Source organism: Molossus molossus, unplaced genomic scaffold, assembly GCF_014108415.1.
Source record: "Molossus molossus isolate mMolMol1 unplaced genomic scaffold, mMolMol1.p scaffold_m16_p_11, whole genome shotgun sequence".
Classification (NCBI taxonomy): Eukaryota; Metazoa; Chordata; class Mammalia; order Chiroptera; family Molossidae; genus Molossus; species Molossus molossus.
In genome coordinates, this window is record NW_023425346.1 from 19821107 (window position 1) to 19840394 (window position 19288).

Below are 19288 nucleotides of genomic sequence, written 5' to 3' on the forward strand. Positions count from 1 at the left end.
ATCATGAAAAGTAGAAAAAAGTCTTACAATTATTTATTAAAGAACATTTCCTTCCCTGTAGTTGAAATTTACTAAGATCAGCATTTCCTATAACAAGAAACACTGGCTTCAATAAATGCAATTACTGGTATGTAATGGAACTAAATAATAGAAGAAGGTCACTAAAAAGATTTCAAGGTAATAAAAGGACATTGGGGTGCTGCAATGAATTCCTCACTGTCCACTGTCATTGACTGGATTTATGGCAGATAGCCTACTGGATCATGTAATCCCATTTAAGAATGTCTATATGAAGCTTAATACTGTATACACTAAAATAAATGCATCTTCTGGGAAGTTTAATTCTATAGCAAGCTTGAATTTTGTATAAAAGACACTCAAATTCTGAAATATAAAATTTATGAAGTAGCTTATTAAACTCACCAATTGATTATTTTTTGATCTGTCATACATAACCAAAAGAGAAAGGGTGTAATCCAAAAATGTGGTTCCCATATAAAATGTATGAGTTTTACTTTTGTGTATATTCTTGTACTGATAGAATGTGTCCCAATATATTTGTGAAAATGAGTAAGATTTAACTTTCAGGTCTAGGACAGTGATGTCAGCATCAAGGCGGCTCAGCTCATATACAACTATCAATTAAAACTCTCAGGTGTTAACTGGAGCTTCAGAGTGAGGTGAAAAAAGAAGGAAGGAAAATACAAGTGTGACAACTGGGAAAGAGTAGATTTCCTGGTCAGCTAGAGTAATAGAAATAGCAAACATGTATTAGGAAAACCTGTCCTGGACTCCCTGTTTATCTCGTTAACTTTTGTATAAACCTCTCGTGATTCAATTCCGTGCCCAGACTCATACAAAATAAATGATCAGAATCTAAACAAAACAAAACAAAAGAGATGTAACTTTCTTTTCTTTTTTTAAAAGTTTTTTTTTTCTTTATTGACTTTGAGAGAGAAAGGAAGGGAGAGGTAGAGAGAGACAGAAACATCAATGAGAGAGAACACTGATTGGCTGCCTCCTGCATGTCCCCCACTGGGGATTTGGCCCACAACCTGGGCATGTGCTCTGACCAGGAATCAAACCAGTGACCTCTTGGTGCATGGGTCGCCCCTCAACCACTGAGCCACACCAGCCAGGCAAGAGATGTAACTTTCATAGTAAAAATTCTATTTATTCTGATAAGGTATTGAGTCCTTAGTAGTTATGGTGCTATTTGACAAGATTCCAGAAATCCAACAATGCTTATTTTACAAAAGAGAACACATTACAGTCCATTTCAATGAACATTTGCTCAGGGTTGGAAAGGATTAAAATGAGAATAGTAAGAAAAAAAAATGTTTATTTCACTTTGCCACCCCGCCTAAAATTTCATAATGTCTACTACCAACTACCTTTTTTTGTTCTTCTTTTATCTTCAGATAGAGCGGGAGGGAGAGAGAGAGGAAGAGGGAGAGAGAGAGAGAGAGAGAAATGCGAGAGAGACAAATCGAGTGGCTGCCACCCACACGACCCCAACTGGGGCCGGGGACAAACTGCAACTGAGGTACGTGCCCTTAGCAGGAACTGAACCCGGGCCTCTCAGGTCCGCGGGCTGACGCTCTAACCGCTGACCCAAACCAGCCAGGGCAGCAGGCTAATTTTTAAGTTGATAATTTTGCATGGCCCATGAATGATATTATAAATATCCAAATGGCCCTTGGCAGAAAAAAAGGTTTCCCACCCGTGCCCTAGAGGGAGGCCTTTCAGACTGTCTTCTTCAAGCCAACTCAAATCAAACACATCTACTCTCAAGAACTGAGCACTAAGCTAATATCTTTCCAGAAAGAAACTGAAATGTAAAGATTCCCCCTGCCTAAGGCTAGCTAAAGTTTCAATTGAAGAAAAATGTTTCTCTTCTTTCTCCCTCAAAAGTACCAGATAATTCCTTGTATACGGGACCTAAAACTTGGAACTAAGTTGACCTTTTGTACTTTATTTAAATCAGTAGTATTTCAAAAGAACTTCTGAAAACCTGACCTATTTCTTAAACTAGGGCCAGAGTTAAACTTCTTTGATCACAAGTCCATACACTGAATCAATTAGAAAGAAGGTAGGATTAATCAGATATACAGGATGCTCACAACTATTTATTTTTTACCATTCCAATCTCAGTATTTCTCCTTATATCTAGCACCTACATGTTGTTAATAGAATAGCCTATTTAGATATTAGTCAAATCATTCCATTAATTTTTAAATCTTAGGTAATTTAGCTGAGCCAAACCGGCTAAGGCTATCTGTAATATCTCTATATCTACATCTACATCCGCATCTGTAGAACTATCTATCTCTGTATTTATATATCCCTATTTATTTATAGACATAAATAAATTTAGAAGAAAAAAAACATTAAAACAAAAGAGTCAAATTTGTTTTAAAGGGTCAGACTAGAACTTGCTGGTTAGAACTAAAAGTTACAGTGTGTATGCAGTAGCTTATTCAAGTATTTCTGATAAGGTATTGAGTCCAGTATTAGATAAAATTCCATTTTGAAGAAAAAGTCTGAAGATTTTTACTAACATTGCACGTCACAATGGCTTAATACTTTATGGTCGGTCTATCTATCTATCTATCTATCTATCTATCTATCTATCTATCTTGACTGTTACCATAAAGAAACCCTATTAAGGTTTCAGTTTTACATTTTGAAACCAATACGTGACTATGTCTATATTTTGAAAGAGGGTTATGTCTAACAGGCAACTAAAAGCCTTGGCAGGAAAAAAACCCATGGTGGAAAGCAGAGGAACTCCTGGGAACTATTTTATTGTAGGAGAAATGGATGAAGTAAATAAAACACATCTTTTCAAGAGTCAAGTCAGCTATTTTTATTATTACCACTGCCTCCCACAACACACTATTACTGCATTCTTTGATACATCTTTCATTTCCCTTTGAGCCTAGATATAATCAATCACTCTACAAACAAGATGAATTTGTATAACCTTGATACTGAAAATGCCCTAATAGGCACTACAGACTTCATGTCATCCATTAGAAACTGTCAACTGTCAATTTAATAGTTAACTTTTAACTTAAACCGTCTTTAGAAAATAAAATGATAAAAAGTACCATTCTTTACACAAAGTTTTTTTTTTATCCTCACCCAAGGACATTTTTGCACTTATCTTCAGATAGAGCAGGAGGGAGAGAGGGAAGAAGAGAAACATCGATGTGAGAGAGACACATTGACTCGTTGCCACCCACAGAACCCCAACCGGGGCCAGGGACAAACTGCAACCGAGGTACGTGCCCCTAGTGGGAACCGAACCCAGGTATGTCTGGTCTGCGGGCTGACGCTCTAATTGCTGAACCAAACCAGCCAGGGTATACACAAAGTATTTTATAAAAATATTTAGAGTTGGCTATCAAGTTTTTAAAAAAAAAAACAAATGATATAATGTATGAATAACTCAAACAATTACAAAACATGCAACTTGGGAGAAAAAAACAAACAGTACTTAGTTATCTGAAGGAATAAAATCCCATCTTTCCAATACAAGTACCATACAGTTTACTACTAGGGCCTCACTAATAACCTTAGGGACACTTTCATTATCTATAGTTCTCTCCATCTTGATTAAAACGTTTTTCATGTCTATAGTATATAAGCAGCAGCAAACTAAAAAAAAATCTGGTAGAACTATTAGAAATAGATACCATAGTTGACTGCTGAATATATTTTTTTAAAAAGAACAAAAACAAAAACAGGAAAGTGGCAAAGAACCACATCATTACCTAGCACAGTAATAGATATTCACAATGATGGCCTGTCATTAAGAAAGTTAAGAATTTTCGAGACTTCCAGTCAAGATGGCGGCGTAGGTAAACGTGGTATTGCGTCCTCACACAACCACATCAAAGTTACAACTAAACTACAGAACAACCATCATTCAAAACCACCTGAAATCAAGCTGAATGGAAGTCCTACAACTATGGAATTAAAGCAGCAGCAGCCACATCCAAACTGGTGCCCTGCTCAGGGTTCCAGTGCCAGGAAGAGAATCCCCATAACTTCTGGCTGGAAAATCCAGCAGGAACTGAGGCTCAGGGAAGCTGAAGCAGCTGGAGCCCCAGGCAGCTCCTTAAAAGGCCCGCAAACGAACTTATCCGACTCTCTCCCTCTAAGCTTGGAGGGGAGGCAGCTCGAGGGGCACCAGAGACATATAGGGAAGAACTGAGCTGTTTGGCACTGGAGCGAGGGCTGGAGAGGGGGCTTTCTCCGGGACAAACGTGTTGTCAGAGGCCTTCGTTCCTTTGGTGAGCCCTTCCCTGGGGCGGCAGACAGAAGCCATATGTGGGACTCCAGCAACCTGGCTCACACTGGTAGCCCCGCCCTGGTGACTCCCTGAGGCCCCACCCCGCCCCACCCAACTTTCAGGCCCACCCAAGCTGTTGCCACTTGCTTAACCACAGGACTGGCCTCTCTTGGATCCTGCTTCAGGTTTTTCCTAAATTCTTTCAAACAAGCAGCATCTGGTCTCAGCTAGCCCCATAGCGCTCGTTAAGTAATACACAGAAGCAAACACAGGGAGGCAGCCAAAATGAGGATACAAAGAAACAGGTCCCAAATGAAAGAACAGAACAAAACCCCAAGAAAAGAACTAAGCGAAATGGAGATAAGCAACCTAACAGATGCTGAGTTCAAAATACTGCTTATAAGGATACTCAATGAACTCAGTGAGAACCTCAGTGAACTTAGTGAGGGCCTCAAGAGCATAAAAAAGGACCAGTCAGAAATGATGGATGCACAGTCAGAAATGAAGGAGGCATTAACTGAAATAAAGAATAATTTACACAAATTCAATAGTAGAGTACGTAAATCCAAGAAGCAAACCATTGATTTGTAATATAGGGAAGCAAATAATGCCCAATCAGAACAGCAAAAAGAAAAAAGAATCCAAAAAAATGAGGATAGTGTAAGGAGCCTCTGGGACAACTTCAAGCATGCCAACATTCGCATCTTGGGGGTGCCCGAAGGAGAAGAGAGAGAACAAGAAATCGAAAACCTGTTTGAAACAATAATGGCAGAAAATTTTCCTAACTTGGTGAAGGAAACAGACATACAAGTCCAGGAAGCACAGAGAGTCCCAAATAAGATGAACCCCAAGAGGCCCACACCAAGACACATCATCATCAAAATGCCAAAGGTTTAAGACAAAGAGAGAATCTTAAAAGCAGCAAGAGAAAGGCAGCTAGTTACCTACAGGGGAGTTCCCATTAGGCTGTCAGCTGATTTCTCAAAAGAAACTTTGCAGGCCAGAAGGGAGTGGCAAGAAATATTCAGAGTGATGAAAATCAGGAACCTACAACCAACATTACTCTATCCTGCAAAGCTGTCATTTAGAATCGATGGCCATATAAAGAGTTTCCCAGATAAGAAAAAGTTAAAGGAGTTCATCACCACCAAACCGTTATTATATGAAATGATGAAGGGTCTTTTTGAAGAAAAAGAGAAAATATATGAACAAACAAAATGGCAATGAATACTTATCTATTGACAATGGAATCTACAAACAAAATGAACAGGTAGAACAGAAACATTCTCATAGATAGAACATTTTGCTGGTTGCCAGATGGGAGGGGGATAGAGGGAATGGGTGAAAAAGGTGAAGGGATTAAGAAGTACAAATTCATTGCTAGACTGACAAACTTCAAAGGCAAAGGGGTTGGGGGTGGTGGTGGGAAGAAATAAACCAAAGAACTTATATACATAACCAATGGACACAGACAATAGTGTGGGAAAAGGCGGGAGGGGGGCGGGAGTGGGGAGAGGGCCAATGGGGGAAAAATGTGGAACATCTGTAATACATTCTACATTCAACAATAAAGATTTAAGAAAAAAAAGAAAGTTAAAAAGGAAGAATGTGTAAAACAGACTTCAAAGATTCTGTTAAAATTGTCAAACTAATTCCAGTACTTGAAGGAAGTAAGCTTCATAGCCTAAAATAATAAGTAATGTCTTATTATTTAATGTTTTTGAAAAAAATGTCAAGTTCTTAGCATACCTCTGTGGTACACTAAGTTATTTGTCCCAAGTCTTCATTCCCCCGTGGTAGTAGTAATCATCCACAACTTTACTGTGGCTTCGAGGTAGACAGAAGGTACTTCTCTGCCCCTAGAATTTGGATTTGGACATATTACTTGCTTTATCAATGAGATATCAGCAACTTGACATGTACTTGTGCAGTTGAACTGCCCTTCAGCATTCCTGATTTTCTCTTGAGAAGATGATGCTTAGGTAGTTGCTGGTCCAAGGAATCTGAGAAATATAAGTAGCAGACCAGGACCCAAACCACAGCTTCAGAACAAGTCTAGATGAGCCAAACTCCGACCCACAGAAGTGTAAGCAAGAAATCAAAGTTTATTGTTGTATGCTGCTGTTTTATTTTTAACAAGTTTTTTAAAATTATGAAATACGTAATACATAAAATTCACCATTTTAGCCATTAAGTGTACAACTCAGTGGCAGTTACAATGTTATTCAACCATCACGACTATCCATTTCCAGAACTTCTTCATATCCCAACTAGAAACTGTACTCATTAAACAATTAACTCCCCATCTTCCCCAACTATCCTTTGCCCTAGGTCTTGGTAATCTCTATTCTATTACCTGTCTCTATGAATTTTACTCTTCTAGGCCCCTGAGAGATGGGATCATACTATCTGTCCTTTAGTGTTTGATTTATTTCACTTAGTGTAACGTTTTTAAGGTTCATCCCTGTTATAGCATGTATCAGAATTTCATTTCTTTCTAAGGCTGAATAATATTCCATTATATGTACATGTCACATTTTGTTTATCCACTCCTCTATGGATGGGTTGCTTCCACCTTTTGGTTATTGTGAATAATGCTGCTATGAACAATAACATACAGTGATCTGTTTGAGATCCTGCTTTCAATTCTTTTGGGTATCTACCTAGAAGTGGAATTGCTGGATCATATAAAAATTTCATGTTTAATTTGAGCAACCTTCATATTTTTTTCCAAAGCAGCCGTACCATTTTACAGTCCCACCAGCAATGCACAATTTCTCCATATCTTAACCTACATTATTTTCCATAAAAAAAAATAAAAAAAAAGATTTTAGAGAGAAAGACAGGGAGAGGGAGAGAAACACTGACGTGAGAGAGAAACATTGACTGGTAGCCTCCTGTACGTGCCTTGACTGGCAATCGAACCTACAACCGTTCAGTGCACGGGCTGATGCTCCAACCAACTGAACCACATTGGCCAGGGGTATTTTCCATTTTTTAAATATTTTTTTATATTGGTCATTTTAATGGGTAAGTGGTATCTTATTGTGTTTTTTGTTTTTTTTTAATCCTCACAGGAGGATATTTTCCATTTATCTTCAAATAGAGTTTGGGGGTGGGGGGCATTGATGTGAGAGACACACATCCATTGGTTGCCTCCCACATGACCCCAACCAGGGCTGAGGACCGAACTGCAACCCAGGTACATGCCCTTGACCAGAACCAAACCTGCAACTCTTTGGTCCATGGGCTAATGCTCTAGCCACTGAGCCAAATCGGCCAGTGATTATTGTGGTTTTGATTTGTGTTTCCCTAATGACTAATGATATTGAGAATCTTTTCATGTGCATAGTGGCTATTTGTATATCTGTTCAACTCATTTCCCCACTCTGAAATAGGGTTTTTGTTGTTGTGAGTTGTAGGAGTTCTACATGTATTCTGGTAAATCCTTTACCGGATATATAATTTGCAAATATGTTCTCCCATTCTGTGGGTTGTCTTTCACTCTCTTGATGGTGCCCTTTGATATGCAAGTTTTTAATTATGAAGTTCAATTAATCTCGTTTTTCTTTTGTCACCAGGGCTTTTGGTGTTATGTCCATGAAGTCACTGCTAAATCCAATGGCATGAAGCTTTTTGCCCCATGTTTTCTTCTAAAGACTCTTATAGCTTTAGCTCTTATATTTAGGTTATTGATCTATTTTGAGTAAACTTTATATATGGTATTAGGTAAGGTCTTTGGCATGTGGATATCCAGTTTCCCCTACACCACTTGTTAAAAAGACTTGTCTTTACACACCAAAAAATCTTGGCACCCTTGTTGAAAATCAATTGACCATATATGTCAGGGTTTATTTCTGTGCTCTCTATTCTAGTCCATTGGTCATATTATACACCTGTCCTTATGCTCTACCACACTGTTTTGATTACTGTAGCTTTGTAGTAAGTTTTGGAACCAGAAAGTGTGTCCTCCAAGTTTGTTCTTCTTTTTCAAGATTGTTTTGGCTAATCAGGGTCCCCTGAGATTCCATATAAATGTTAGGATGAATTGTTCTATTTCTGCAAAACAACAACAACAACAAAAACCAACCAACCAACCAAACAAACAAAAAAACCACTGGGATTTTGACAGGGATTGCACTAAATCTGTAGATCGCTTTGGGTAGTACTGTCATGCTACTGAGTTTTGAAGTGGTTTGTTACACAGGTTTTTTTTGTTTTTGTTTTTTGGTAACAGCTTAAGCTCAAGAAAGTTATAAAAGAAAAAAAAAAAAAAAAAAAAGATACCGTGAGATCAAAGCTATCATCTGATCATAGAAAAGGTCTCTAAAAGTTTTACAGTTCATCATATACATACTGCAAACCAACAGTATGTATTAATACACTGTAAAGATATTTAAGAAAAACCAAATATATAAAATTTTACTATAAAATATTAGGTTTGATTTCTTATTAAACACAGCTGAATTTATCCATTCAGGTGAATACTGTCCTCTTCAAAGTGACTACTCAGGGAAAGAAGGTTGGCCTATAAGCACCCATCAAAATCAGCAACTACCTAAAAACAATCTGAAAATGACTTAGCTGAAATTACCTCTCGGCAAAAAAAAATAAAATAAAATAAAAATAAAAATTAAAAAACCAAATGCCCCGGACAGTTTGGCTCAGCGGTTGAGCGTTGGCCTGCGGACAAGTCCTGGGTTTGGTTCCCACTAGGGGCACATACCACACACACACACACACACACACACACACACACACAAATCAAAATTACCTCTTGGTTTTGTCACACATATCAGTTGTTTGAGGGATCAATCTCATTTATACCTATTATTTACTATCCTTTAGAAACACTGAAGACCATGATAAAAGTCTGGGTGGGAGAATAGAGGAGACATTAAAAAATATATCAAAAGAGAATAGTATTAGAAATGCAAGGAAGTAACATTTCAAAAAGAAGAGAACAGTTAATATATCAACTATTGGATTAATACAGATAGAAGATATCAGTCTTATAGAGTTAACATAGATATAGATAATATATCAACTATAGGGCTGAGTAGCTGTCTCTGAACATGTTTGATAATTATATTATAGAACATATTTATTACTAAAATCCTAATGTTAAATAAACATGTAAATTTAAAAGTTTAACTCCCCCATTATATATCCAATCCCTCTTCCTAAAATCATTGTTTACTATTTCGCCTATGCCTCCACATTTTTTCTCATTTGTAAAAAAAAAATATAAAATGCTTCATAAATTTTCTGTCATCCTTCTATGGTAGTTTTGTTTATTTTCTCTGTATATATATTTTTTTCTTTATTTATTTTATTTTTTTTTATCCTCATTCGAGGACACTTTTCCATTTTTTGTACAGACAGAGTGGGAGGGAGAGAGAGGAAGAGAGAGAGAGGGAAACATCGATGTGAAAGGGACACATCGAGTGGCTGCCACCCGCACGACCAACCAGGGCCGGGGACAAACTGCAACCGAGGTACATGCCCTTAGCGGGAACCAAACCCGGGTCTCTCCGGACCGCAGGCGGACGCTCTAACCGCTGAGCCAAACTGGCCAGGGCTATTTTCTCTGTATTTTTTAATGTTGATAAAACATAGTTTTATTTTTACATTTATAGCTCAAGTGAACCTGACTTAATATATATAAATACCTAAACTATCACTTTTCCCACATCAAATTCCTTTTATGTTCTAGTTCCTGTGTGAAGTACTTTACACATATACCATCTCACTTAAACTTCACAAAGGCCTACAAGGTAGGTATTACTACCATTTTACAGTTGGGAAAACTAAGACTAAAAGGTCAAGTAATTAGTCTAAGACCACACAGCTAGTAAGATCACATACAGGTTACTGCACTAGAGTTTGACTCAAAAATTAGCACCCAGTTTTAAATACTACAGAATGTATCATCAGCTCCCTTTGAAATAACATATTCACATTCTTAGAAGCTCACAAGCTACCAGATTCCACTATAGTTTATGTGAAAGAAACTAGGAAAAACAGGCCCTTTATGGATAGTTTTCAAAATGTCTGAATCATGCTATCTTCTCCAGCAACGCTGATGCATCTTGATGTCCTGCTGTTGTGCCAGCCTCAAAAGAAATTCATCAGAATCTTTGTTGTTGTTTTTTTAACTCATCTTTATTGTTGAATGTATTACAGATGCCCCCCCACCACTGTCATAAGAATCTTTGTATAAAACAACATGAAGTTATTAAAGTTATAGTTAACTTAGAAGAATTCCATAAACTGTCTGGAATTTTGACACAGATTTTAGACCTACTTTTAAAGTATATCTTTATCAAAGTTTTCAATACAAATGTTGAACTGGACAGGGCCAAATACAGAAGTTCTGTTTCTCCTACAATAGATAACTGCCTCTTTATAAACCATCTAGGTTCAGAGTTGCAATCCACAGCAGTATAATGACCTAACCTGTGTTTACCAACTTATCTACATGATGCTCAAGGGGTACCCACATGTCCAGCTCCCTCTAGGCCTCAACTGTAGATGATATATACGTATACTTCTACCATAGCACCCGTAACATGTCTCTGCATGCAGTTGTTCATCTATTTTTACTCTCTTCAAATTAAGTCCTTAAGTATTATATGTTGTGTCCCCAAGCCCAGCAGACGGTCTGTACCAGAGCAGGTGCTAAATAAAAGTTTTCTAAATCAATGAGACTTTTGAGTACAGTATTTTGATATTTTACAATTATAATGCAGCAATCTGAAATTTTAACTTACTAAGTAAAATACTTGTTTTTATGTAAAAGATATAAAAAGAAAAGAAAATAAACAAACCTATATGTAGTCAGGTGACTCATTAGAAAATAGGAAAGATACTTGTGACTCATCAGCTACCAATAAATCACTTAACCACAATGACTAATAGAAAGAAAAAAACACACATGTATACAAATAACAGTCTAAAAAATCTTTTTTTTTTTCAGAATCCAAACATTTCTATGCTGGGAGGGAGGCATATTATGTAAGCACAAATAGCAAAATATAAATTATAACTTTAACAACTGCTTTTCAAATTAACTGTAGTTCTTTACAGCAGTCACTATAATTTAAGCTTTAAACGTCAAAAACTTACATTTACACCAACTGTAGACCTTAATAGCAGTCAACACAAAAAGTCTGCCAGGCCCTGGCCAGTTTGGCTCAGTGGTCCAATGAGTCCCAGGGTTTGATTGTGGTCAAGGGCACAAACCTCTGTTGTGGCTCTATCCCCAGCCCTGGTTGGGGTCATCAGGGAGGTAACCAATTGATGTGTCTCTCTCACACTGATGTTCTCTTTCTCTATCTCTCCCTCCCTATCGGAAAACCAATGGAAAAATATTCGGGCAAGGATTAAAATAAATAAAATAAAATGGCACTAAATAAAAAAAAATAATAAATAAAAGGATGACTTCTTGTCTCAACTCAAACACCAGCTACTAAATATCAGAAAATTAATGTCAACATAAGATGGGGTTCCCAAGACACAGGCCGGAATACCTACCCCATCATCCTGCCTCCAGACAAATTTCATTGAAAGATCTCAAACCATTTTGGATACACAATTAAGGATCTGTTCTTAAAGATCTCCTGGGAATAAAACTGCCAACCCTCCTATGTAACTCATTTGGCTGCTTCATTTCTCTATGCATTCAACCATGAGAAAATTGATCTTTCCAACAAATTGATTAAAATAATGTGTGGAAGAGTCCTGTGGCACTTACATCCAATTGGTAAGTCAACTTTTCAGATATACTGATGAATTGGATACTGAGAAAAGGTAATTTTGGGAAAAACAACTGATCCTACATTAGGCTCTAAATGTTGTTCTTAAGGAAAATACTCAAAAGCTAGACACTGCTAGCGGTACAATCTCGTCAGCAAAGCAAAGACAAGCATCCCAGATTTAATATCTAAAGTAAATGCTAAGATAGTTATCTAATTAATATATTAAAAGTGACCTCATATTTTGCCTTTTAAATGATTAGAAACCCCAGCTGGAACTATCTGATTTGATATTTTTAATAGTGGAGTTGTTGCTTTATTCCACCTGGTATATGGCCAGAGGGAATAGAGTTAAATGTAGGGCCTCATGGAATTAACATATAAATACCATTATTTCCCCCACTGCTGTGTAGGAAGTTTGTAATGTTTTAAATGGACAGTCTCTTTGGGCAGCACTATTCAAAATGGAAACACCTTGAGAATAAATAAACAGTCCTTAGGCCTAGTCCTAGTATTAAAGATAAACATTTCATTATATAAAAACTGATCTAAGACAGAATGAAAATTAAATGAGGATAGAAACAGCCCTTTTCACATGAACACACCTATGCTATTTTCCAAATCAAAGATTCTAGCAGAATGGTTAGTTGGTTCACTAACTAAGCTGCTAGCTTCTCAAAAGTAAATGTTACTAAATATTCATTTGAATTACCTCATGCTTCACTGGTTCTCAAATTTCTGAAGTAAGCTAAAAACATCTACAAGTAAAGATTTTTGCTTTATTTAAATAAATAACATAATCCACCAAAATTTAATTGTTCTTGTTCATGTGTTATTTTTAATCATAACAGAAGTGAAAATATATTAAGTGATGGACTTCAAAGTGTTTTCCACTTTTCTAATTCTAGTTATACTTAGAAACTAAGGGATAAAAAGGAATACATCAATCCTGAAGAGTTCAGAGAAACAATGAAAATAGGTAGCCTATAAACTTTTATTTTTATAATAAAGTACAATATATTCTATTGGGCCAGCTGAGGAATAAAAATCTCTTTTAAGAGTATAGTCAGTTTTGCTCTAACATTTTTTTTTTGGATGTGAATTATTTCCAACACAATTGATATATTAGGGATCAATCTGAGAATAATGAGAATTTTGTGTTTGCCTATGACAGATTTTATCAGTGAGAAACACTAGGTCAATATAGAAAACTATACTGTGGTGAGCTATGCCATATAGGAATACATGAAACACACACCCCACAAACATCTACTTGTGTTATAAGCCACACCATCCACATGGTGGTCCAACTTCCCTTTGGATTTCAGACAGCCGTCCTTCTACCACCTCACAATAATTTACAACACCCACTCCCACAAGGACACAGCATGTCTTTTTAAAGATAAAGTGAGATATTTATTGTTGTATTTATGTATTTCTCACCTGTTCAACATGTATAAAACTATTCTACCTGTTTTTTTAAATTAGGTTTTTAAAAAAACGATTTCATTGATAAAATTTTTGGTTGTGCTACTAACCTGTTTTCCACTTAAACTTTGAGTTTTTAAATTGCATAATTTTACATAGCAGTGATTTTAGAAATGCATCTGTTATGTTACAACAGAACTGACTGTATACTAGCACCACTACGCAAGAAGTAAACTCAAAAGGACACCCAGACCCAAATGTCCCAAGATTGCCTCCCTTGCTGACGAGAGAGCAATTAATTCTAGGAGAGGGTTTTAGTTTGTACAAATGTATAATAAAGAGCCTGACCCAGCAATCCCTCCTCTGGGTATTTACCTGAAAATTTTGAAAACACTTATCACTTCCTTTCTGTGCCTAGAATCTTAGTAAAGGATAAACTCTTATTCTAAAATCTGAGTCTGTGGTCTTATTTTCCATATCAGTTGCATATACCATACAGCTGCTTTGTTGAGTGACTGTGTTTCCTCACATCTAGAGTGATAAGAATGTATAATGAACTGTGGTAGTGCTGATGATGATAAGAAAAAGGCAAAAGAATAAGCAAAGATAGACACAATTATTAAATTTGTCTAGTGAAGTTTAGATTTCATGTTTATAATTATAGCTATATTTTTATATTGAAATTATTCAAGAAAAAACTTTATAAACACAAACTACTTTGTTAATATTATATAAGTTTATACATTATATATAACATTGGTTAACATTACATGTTTCAGGTATATATCTTCATAATATGCTATCTTCAATAAACTATTGTGTGCCTACCACCCAAAGTCCAGTCTCCTTCCAGCACCTTGTATTTGACTCCTTTTACCCTCCTTTGTCCTCCCCTCAACCTCCTTCCTCTCAGTAACCACCATTCTGTTGTATCTATGAGTTTGTTTTTTGTTTTGTTTGTTCATTTCTTGCTTTTTGTTTTATATCCCATATATAAATGAAATCATATGGTTCTTGTCTTTTTCCATTTGACTTATTTCACTTAACATAACACTCTCAAGATCCATCCATGTTGGCACAAATGGCAATATTTCTTATTTTTTTAAATGGCTGATAGCATTCCATTGTATATGTGAACAACATCTTTATCCAATCATCTATCGATGGACACCTAGGTTGCTTCCATGCTATGGCTATCGTGAATAACATTGCAAATACATTTTTATGAATAAGTGTTTTCAAAATTTTCAGGTAAATACCCAGAGGAGGGATTGCTGGGTCATATGGTAGCTCTATTCTGGATTTTTTGAGAACCTCCATACTGTTTCCACAGTGGCTGTACCAATTTACATTCCTACCAGCAGTGTGTGAGCTTTGTCTTTTCTCGACATCTCTCAAACACTTATTTCTTGTCTTATTGTTAAAAGTCATTCTACCAAATGTGTGATGATATTTCATTGTGGCTTTGATTTGCATTTCCCTTATAAGTAGTGATGTTGAACATCTTTTCATATATCTGTTGGCTACATGTATATCTTCCCTGCAAAAGTGTCTACTGAGGTCTTCGGCCCATTTTCTAGTCAGGTAGTTTTGTTGCTGTTGTTGTTGATTTGCATGAATTCTTTATATATTTTGGATATCAGTCCCTTACCAGAGGTACTGTTTGCAAGAATCTTCTCCCACTCAACTGACTGCCTTTTTCTTTTGTTGACTTCTTTAGCTGTGCAGAAGCTTTTTAGTTTGATGAAGTCTCATTTAATTACTTTCCTTGCCTTTGGGATAAAGTTCACCAAAATCCCCTTTGAAGTCAATGCCCACAAGTTTAGTGCCTATGTTTTCTTGTTTCAAGTGTTATATTCAAATATTTAATCCATTTTTATTTAATTTTTGTGTATGGTATAAGATAGCAGTCTAGTTTCTTTCTTTTCCATGTGGCTTTGCAGTTTTGCTACCACTTACTGAAGAGACTTTCTTTTCTCCATTATATGTTTTTAGCTCCTTTATAAGAAATTAGTTGCCCACATATGTGAGTTTATTCCTGGGCTCTCAATTCTGTTCAATTGGTCTGTATCTTTGTTTTTCTGCCAATACCATACTGCTTTGATTACTGTCACTTTGTAGTACAATATGAAAAAAAAAAAAAAAAAAAAAAAAAGAGCATTGTTCTTTATTCTCAGGATTGCTTTGGGTTTTTGGGGTCTTCTGTGGTTCCATACAAATTTAATGATGTTTTTGTTTTATTTCTGTGAAAAATGCCATTGGGATTTTGGTGGGGTTGCTTTAGGTAATATGGTCATTTCAACTATGTTAATTCTTCCAATCCATCAACATGGAATATCTTTCCATTTCTTTGTGTCTTCTTCAATTTCTTTCAACAACGTCTTGTAATTTTCAGTATGTAGGTCCTTTACTTCCTTTTTAAAGTTTATTCCTAAGTATTTTATCCTTCTTGTTGTAATTGCAAATGAAATTGTTTTCTTCTTTTTCTGACATTTCGTTGTTATAGAAACACAACAGATTACATTGATTTTGTATCCTAAAATTTTACTGTATTTGTTTATTGTTTCTAATATATATTTTTTTAATTTTAATTTTTATTTTTTTATCCCCTCTGAGGACATTTTTTTTCCCCCCGCATTTATCTTCAGATACAGCAGAAGGGAGAGAGGGGGTAAGAGAGCGAGAAACACTGATGTGAGAGAGACACATCAACTGGTCGCCACCCACATGACCCAACAGGGGCTGGGGACAAACTGCAACCGAGGTACGTACCCTTAGCGGGAACTGAACCTGGGTCTCTCTGGTTCACGGGCCGACACTCTAACCGCTGAGCCAATCTGGCCAGGGCTGTTTCTAATATTTTTTAGTTGAGTCTTTAGAGTTTTCTGTATATAGAATCATGTTATCTGCAAAAAGTGACAATTTTACTTCTTCAATCCTAATTTGGATGCCTTTCATTTCTTTCTCTTGTCTAAATGCTCTGGCTAGGACTTCCTATAGAATGCTTTTTAACAAAGAAGTGATTCCTTATAAAGGCCACTACCTCTTTAGAGTAGAGAAGACAACTTCATTGATAAAAAAAAATTTAAGTCCTCCACTGGAACTGATTTTAGCGTCAATTTATGACTCAACATAAAATCTTTATTATTTTATATTCAGTTTTACTTTTTAAACCAAAATTATTTTTTCACCAGTTTAGTTCTCAATATCTCAGGAACAGTAGCTAAAAGTCATTATCACCCTCAAGAAACAAAGTAGCTATCTACTACTTGAGGATATATACCAGAATAAACTGAACACTCTAGAAAATATATTTCTGAGGCAGAAAGCAATGGGGCTTCCCTTTACCAGTCATTAACATATCTCAATGACTTAATGGTTGTATTCTAAGAACTGTATTGTGGAGCATTACATTATCTCAGAGAGGCAAAATGACATAGAGAGTATAGAAGCCTTAGAAGCCCGGCTGGTGTGGTTCAGTGGCTGAGCGTAAACCCATGCACCTAGTTGATTCCCGGTCAGGGCACATGCCACTTGTGGGCCCAATACCCAATGGCGGGCATGCAGGAGGCAGCCAATCAATGTTCTCTCTCATCGATGTTTCTATCTCTCTCCCCCTCTCCCTCTAAAATAAAGAAAGAAAAACAAAAGAAGTGTGAGCCCTAGAGTCAAAGAGATCTTAGTCTAAACATTATTTTTTTAAAAAAAATCCTCACCCAAGGATATTTTTCCATTTATCTTCAGATAGGGAAGGAAGGAGAGAAGGAGAGAGAAGAAGAGATATAAAGAAACATCGCTGTGAGAGAGACACATGGACTGACTGCCTCCCACACGACCCTGACCAGGGCTGGGGATTGAACCACAACCGAGGTACGTGCCCTTTGACCAGAAATGAACCTGCAACTCTTTGGTCTGTGGGCCGATGCTCTAACCGTTGAGCCAAACCAGCTAGGGCAGGGCCACTATTTTTAATCTCAATTTTCTCATCTGCAAAAATGAAGAACTAAAAAAGAAAGACAAAATAGTATTTATACCTCACAGTGGTGAGAATCAAGGGAAAAAATGCAAGTATGGCACTTTGCAACTCCATACTTAGTGGATAGTAATAGTGTGCTATTATTGCCACTATTGTCGTAATATAAGTAAACCTGCTTTTTTGTTATTTCCCCTGTATATCACATAGGGAAGCTTCTGGTGACCACTGCACTAAACCTTTACTGAGGTGCAGTGTACAACAGCAAACATAAAAACTCATGCTACATACTAGAAAGCTTGGTAGGATAAAGCAAGGGCAGTCATTATACTGAATTTTAACTGTAGATTAAATTTCTTAAATATTAAAAATACTATTTCACAAGCAATAAAGTCCAAGTGTATATGAGAGGGCTTTTTTCATGGCCTTTCATCATAAAACTACATGGCACCTGTTACAGAGGTCACTGAAGGAGAGTATTCTCCATCATTACACAATTTAATTTATTTAATATACCCAAGATAATTATGAAATGGTTAGCAGCATAACCTTTGTGTGAATAATGGTTTTTACCTTTTATTTCAGATTGTTTTAGGTACCACAGATTTGAGCCCCTAAAAATGCTTTATTATACCAGATTGTTACAATAAAGGCCTAAATATGTAAGAAACCCTATATGTTGATATATGCTGATTGTTACTTGTTAATAGTAGGGATAAACTTTGGAGTTGGGGAAAGCTAGGTGATCAAAACGATAAGTTTAGCTCTGGCTGGTTTGGCTCAGCAGTTAGAGCGTCGGCCTGTGGTCCAGAGAGACCTGGGTTCGGTTCCCGCTAAGGGCGCATACCTCGGTTGCAGTTTGTCCCGGCCCTGGTTGGTCGTGCGGGCAGCCACTCGATGTGTCCCTTTCACATCGATGTTTCTCTCTCTCTCTCTCCCTCCCACTCTACCTAAACAAAAAAGTGAAAAAATATCTTCGGGTGAGGATTAAAAAAAATAATATATATATATATAAGTTTAGGTAGTTATCAGCTCATATTTTCAAACTTTTCCCATTTTATTCCTATTTACTACCCCCCCCACCTCAAATCAGTAATGGTGAAAAAGATACTATTTTAAGCATTTATTTCTGCATATTTACATACGTATTCTAATATAAACAAAACTGTTTAAATTTTAACACTTATAGACACTTGAGTATTAAAAGTTTTCAGTAAAACTGGTAACAAATTTACTAGCCTTCTAGTTGTCAGATATAATCTGTTGAATCTTACTATACTCAATGAGAAATGTGCTCCACAGATTTACATAACCACCCACACTCAAATAAACCATTTTTAAATCTTGGAAAAGGTGTAATATATGATTAATGAGAAAAGAGGACAGGCTATAAAGTTGCCACACACTAGATTTTTGACCAATGCACCTGAAAAAAATGCTTAAATGATGTAAATTAAATTGTACAGTTCATTGAGGAAAGAATTCAAAGTGCCCTAATGTGAGAAAACATGTATTTGCTAGTTAAAAAAAAAAAGAATCTAAAAAAATAAATTATTTTCAAAAATATTAAATCACGCTTTGATAATAAAAATCTATATTCCAATTCTAAGGCAGCCACAAGCTTGTTTTATGTGTCAACTAACTTCTTTCAATTACAGTGAATTAATACCATACTGAATCTCAGACTTTTATATTTCCTAGGCAAGTAGAAATAAAGATTTTAAAACAAGGGTCTTAGGCCCTGGCCTGTTTTGCTCAGTGGTTAGAGCGTTGGCCCACAGACCAATGAGTCGCAGGTTCAATTCCGGTCAAGGACATCTATCTCAGTTG

The 19288-nt window shown here is 36.4% G+C and overlaps 1 protein-coding gene across 3 annotated transcripts in view; it reads right to left on the reverse strand.

Moving 5' to 3' along the window:
• DARS1 (aspartyl-tRNA synthetase 1) overlaps nucleotides 1-19288 on the reverse strand; it is a 67220-nt gene that overhangs the window by 18866 nt on the left and 29066 nt on the right. Inside the window, exon 1 of one of the 3 annotated variants that reach the window (XM_036254177.1) lies at nucleotides 9075-9161. The exons of the other annotated variants lie outside the window; for them this stretch is intronic. Coding sequence (XP_036110070.1) covers nucleotides 9075-9121 — 47 coding nt within the window. The 5' untranslated portion in view covers nucleotides 9122-9161. Of the gene's footprint in view, nucleotides 1-9074; nucleotides 9162-19288 lie in introns of those variants that run through there. 3 annotated transcript variants of the gene reach the window in all.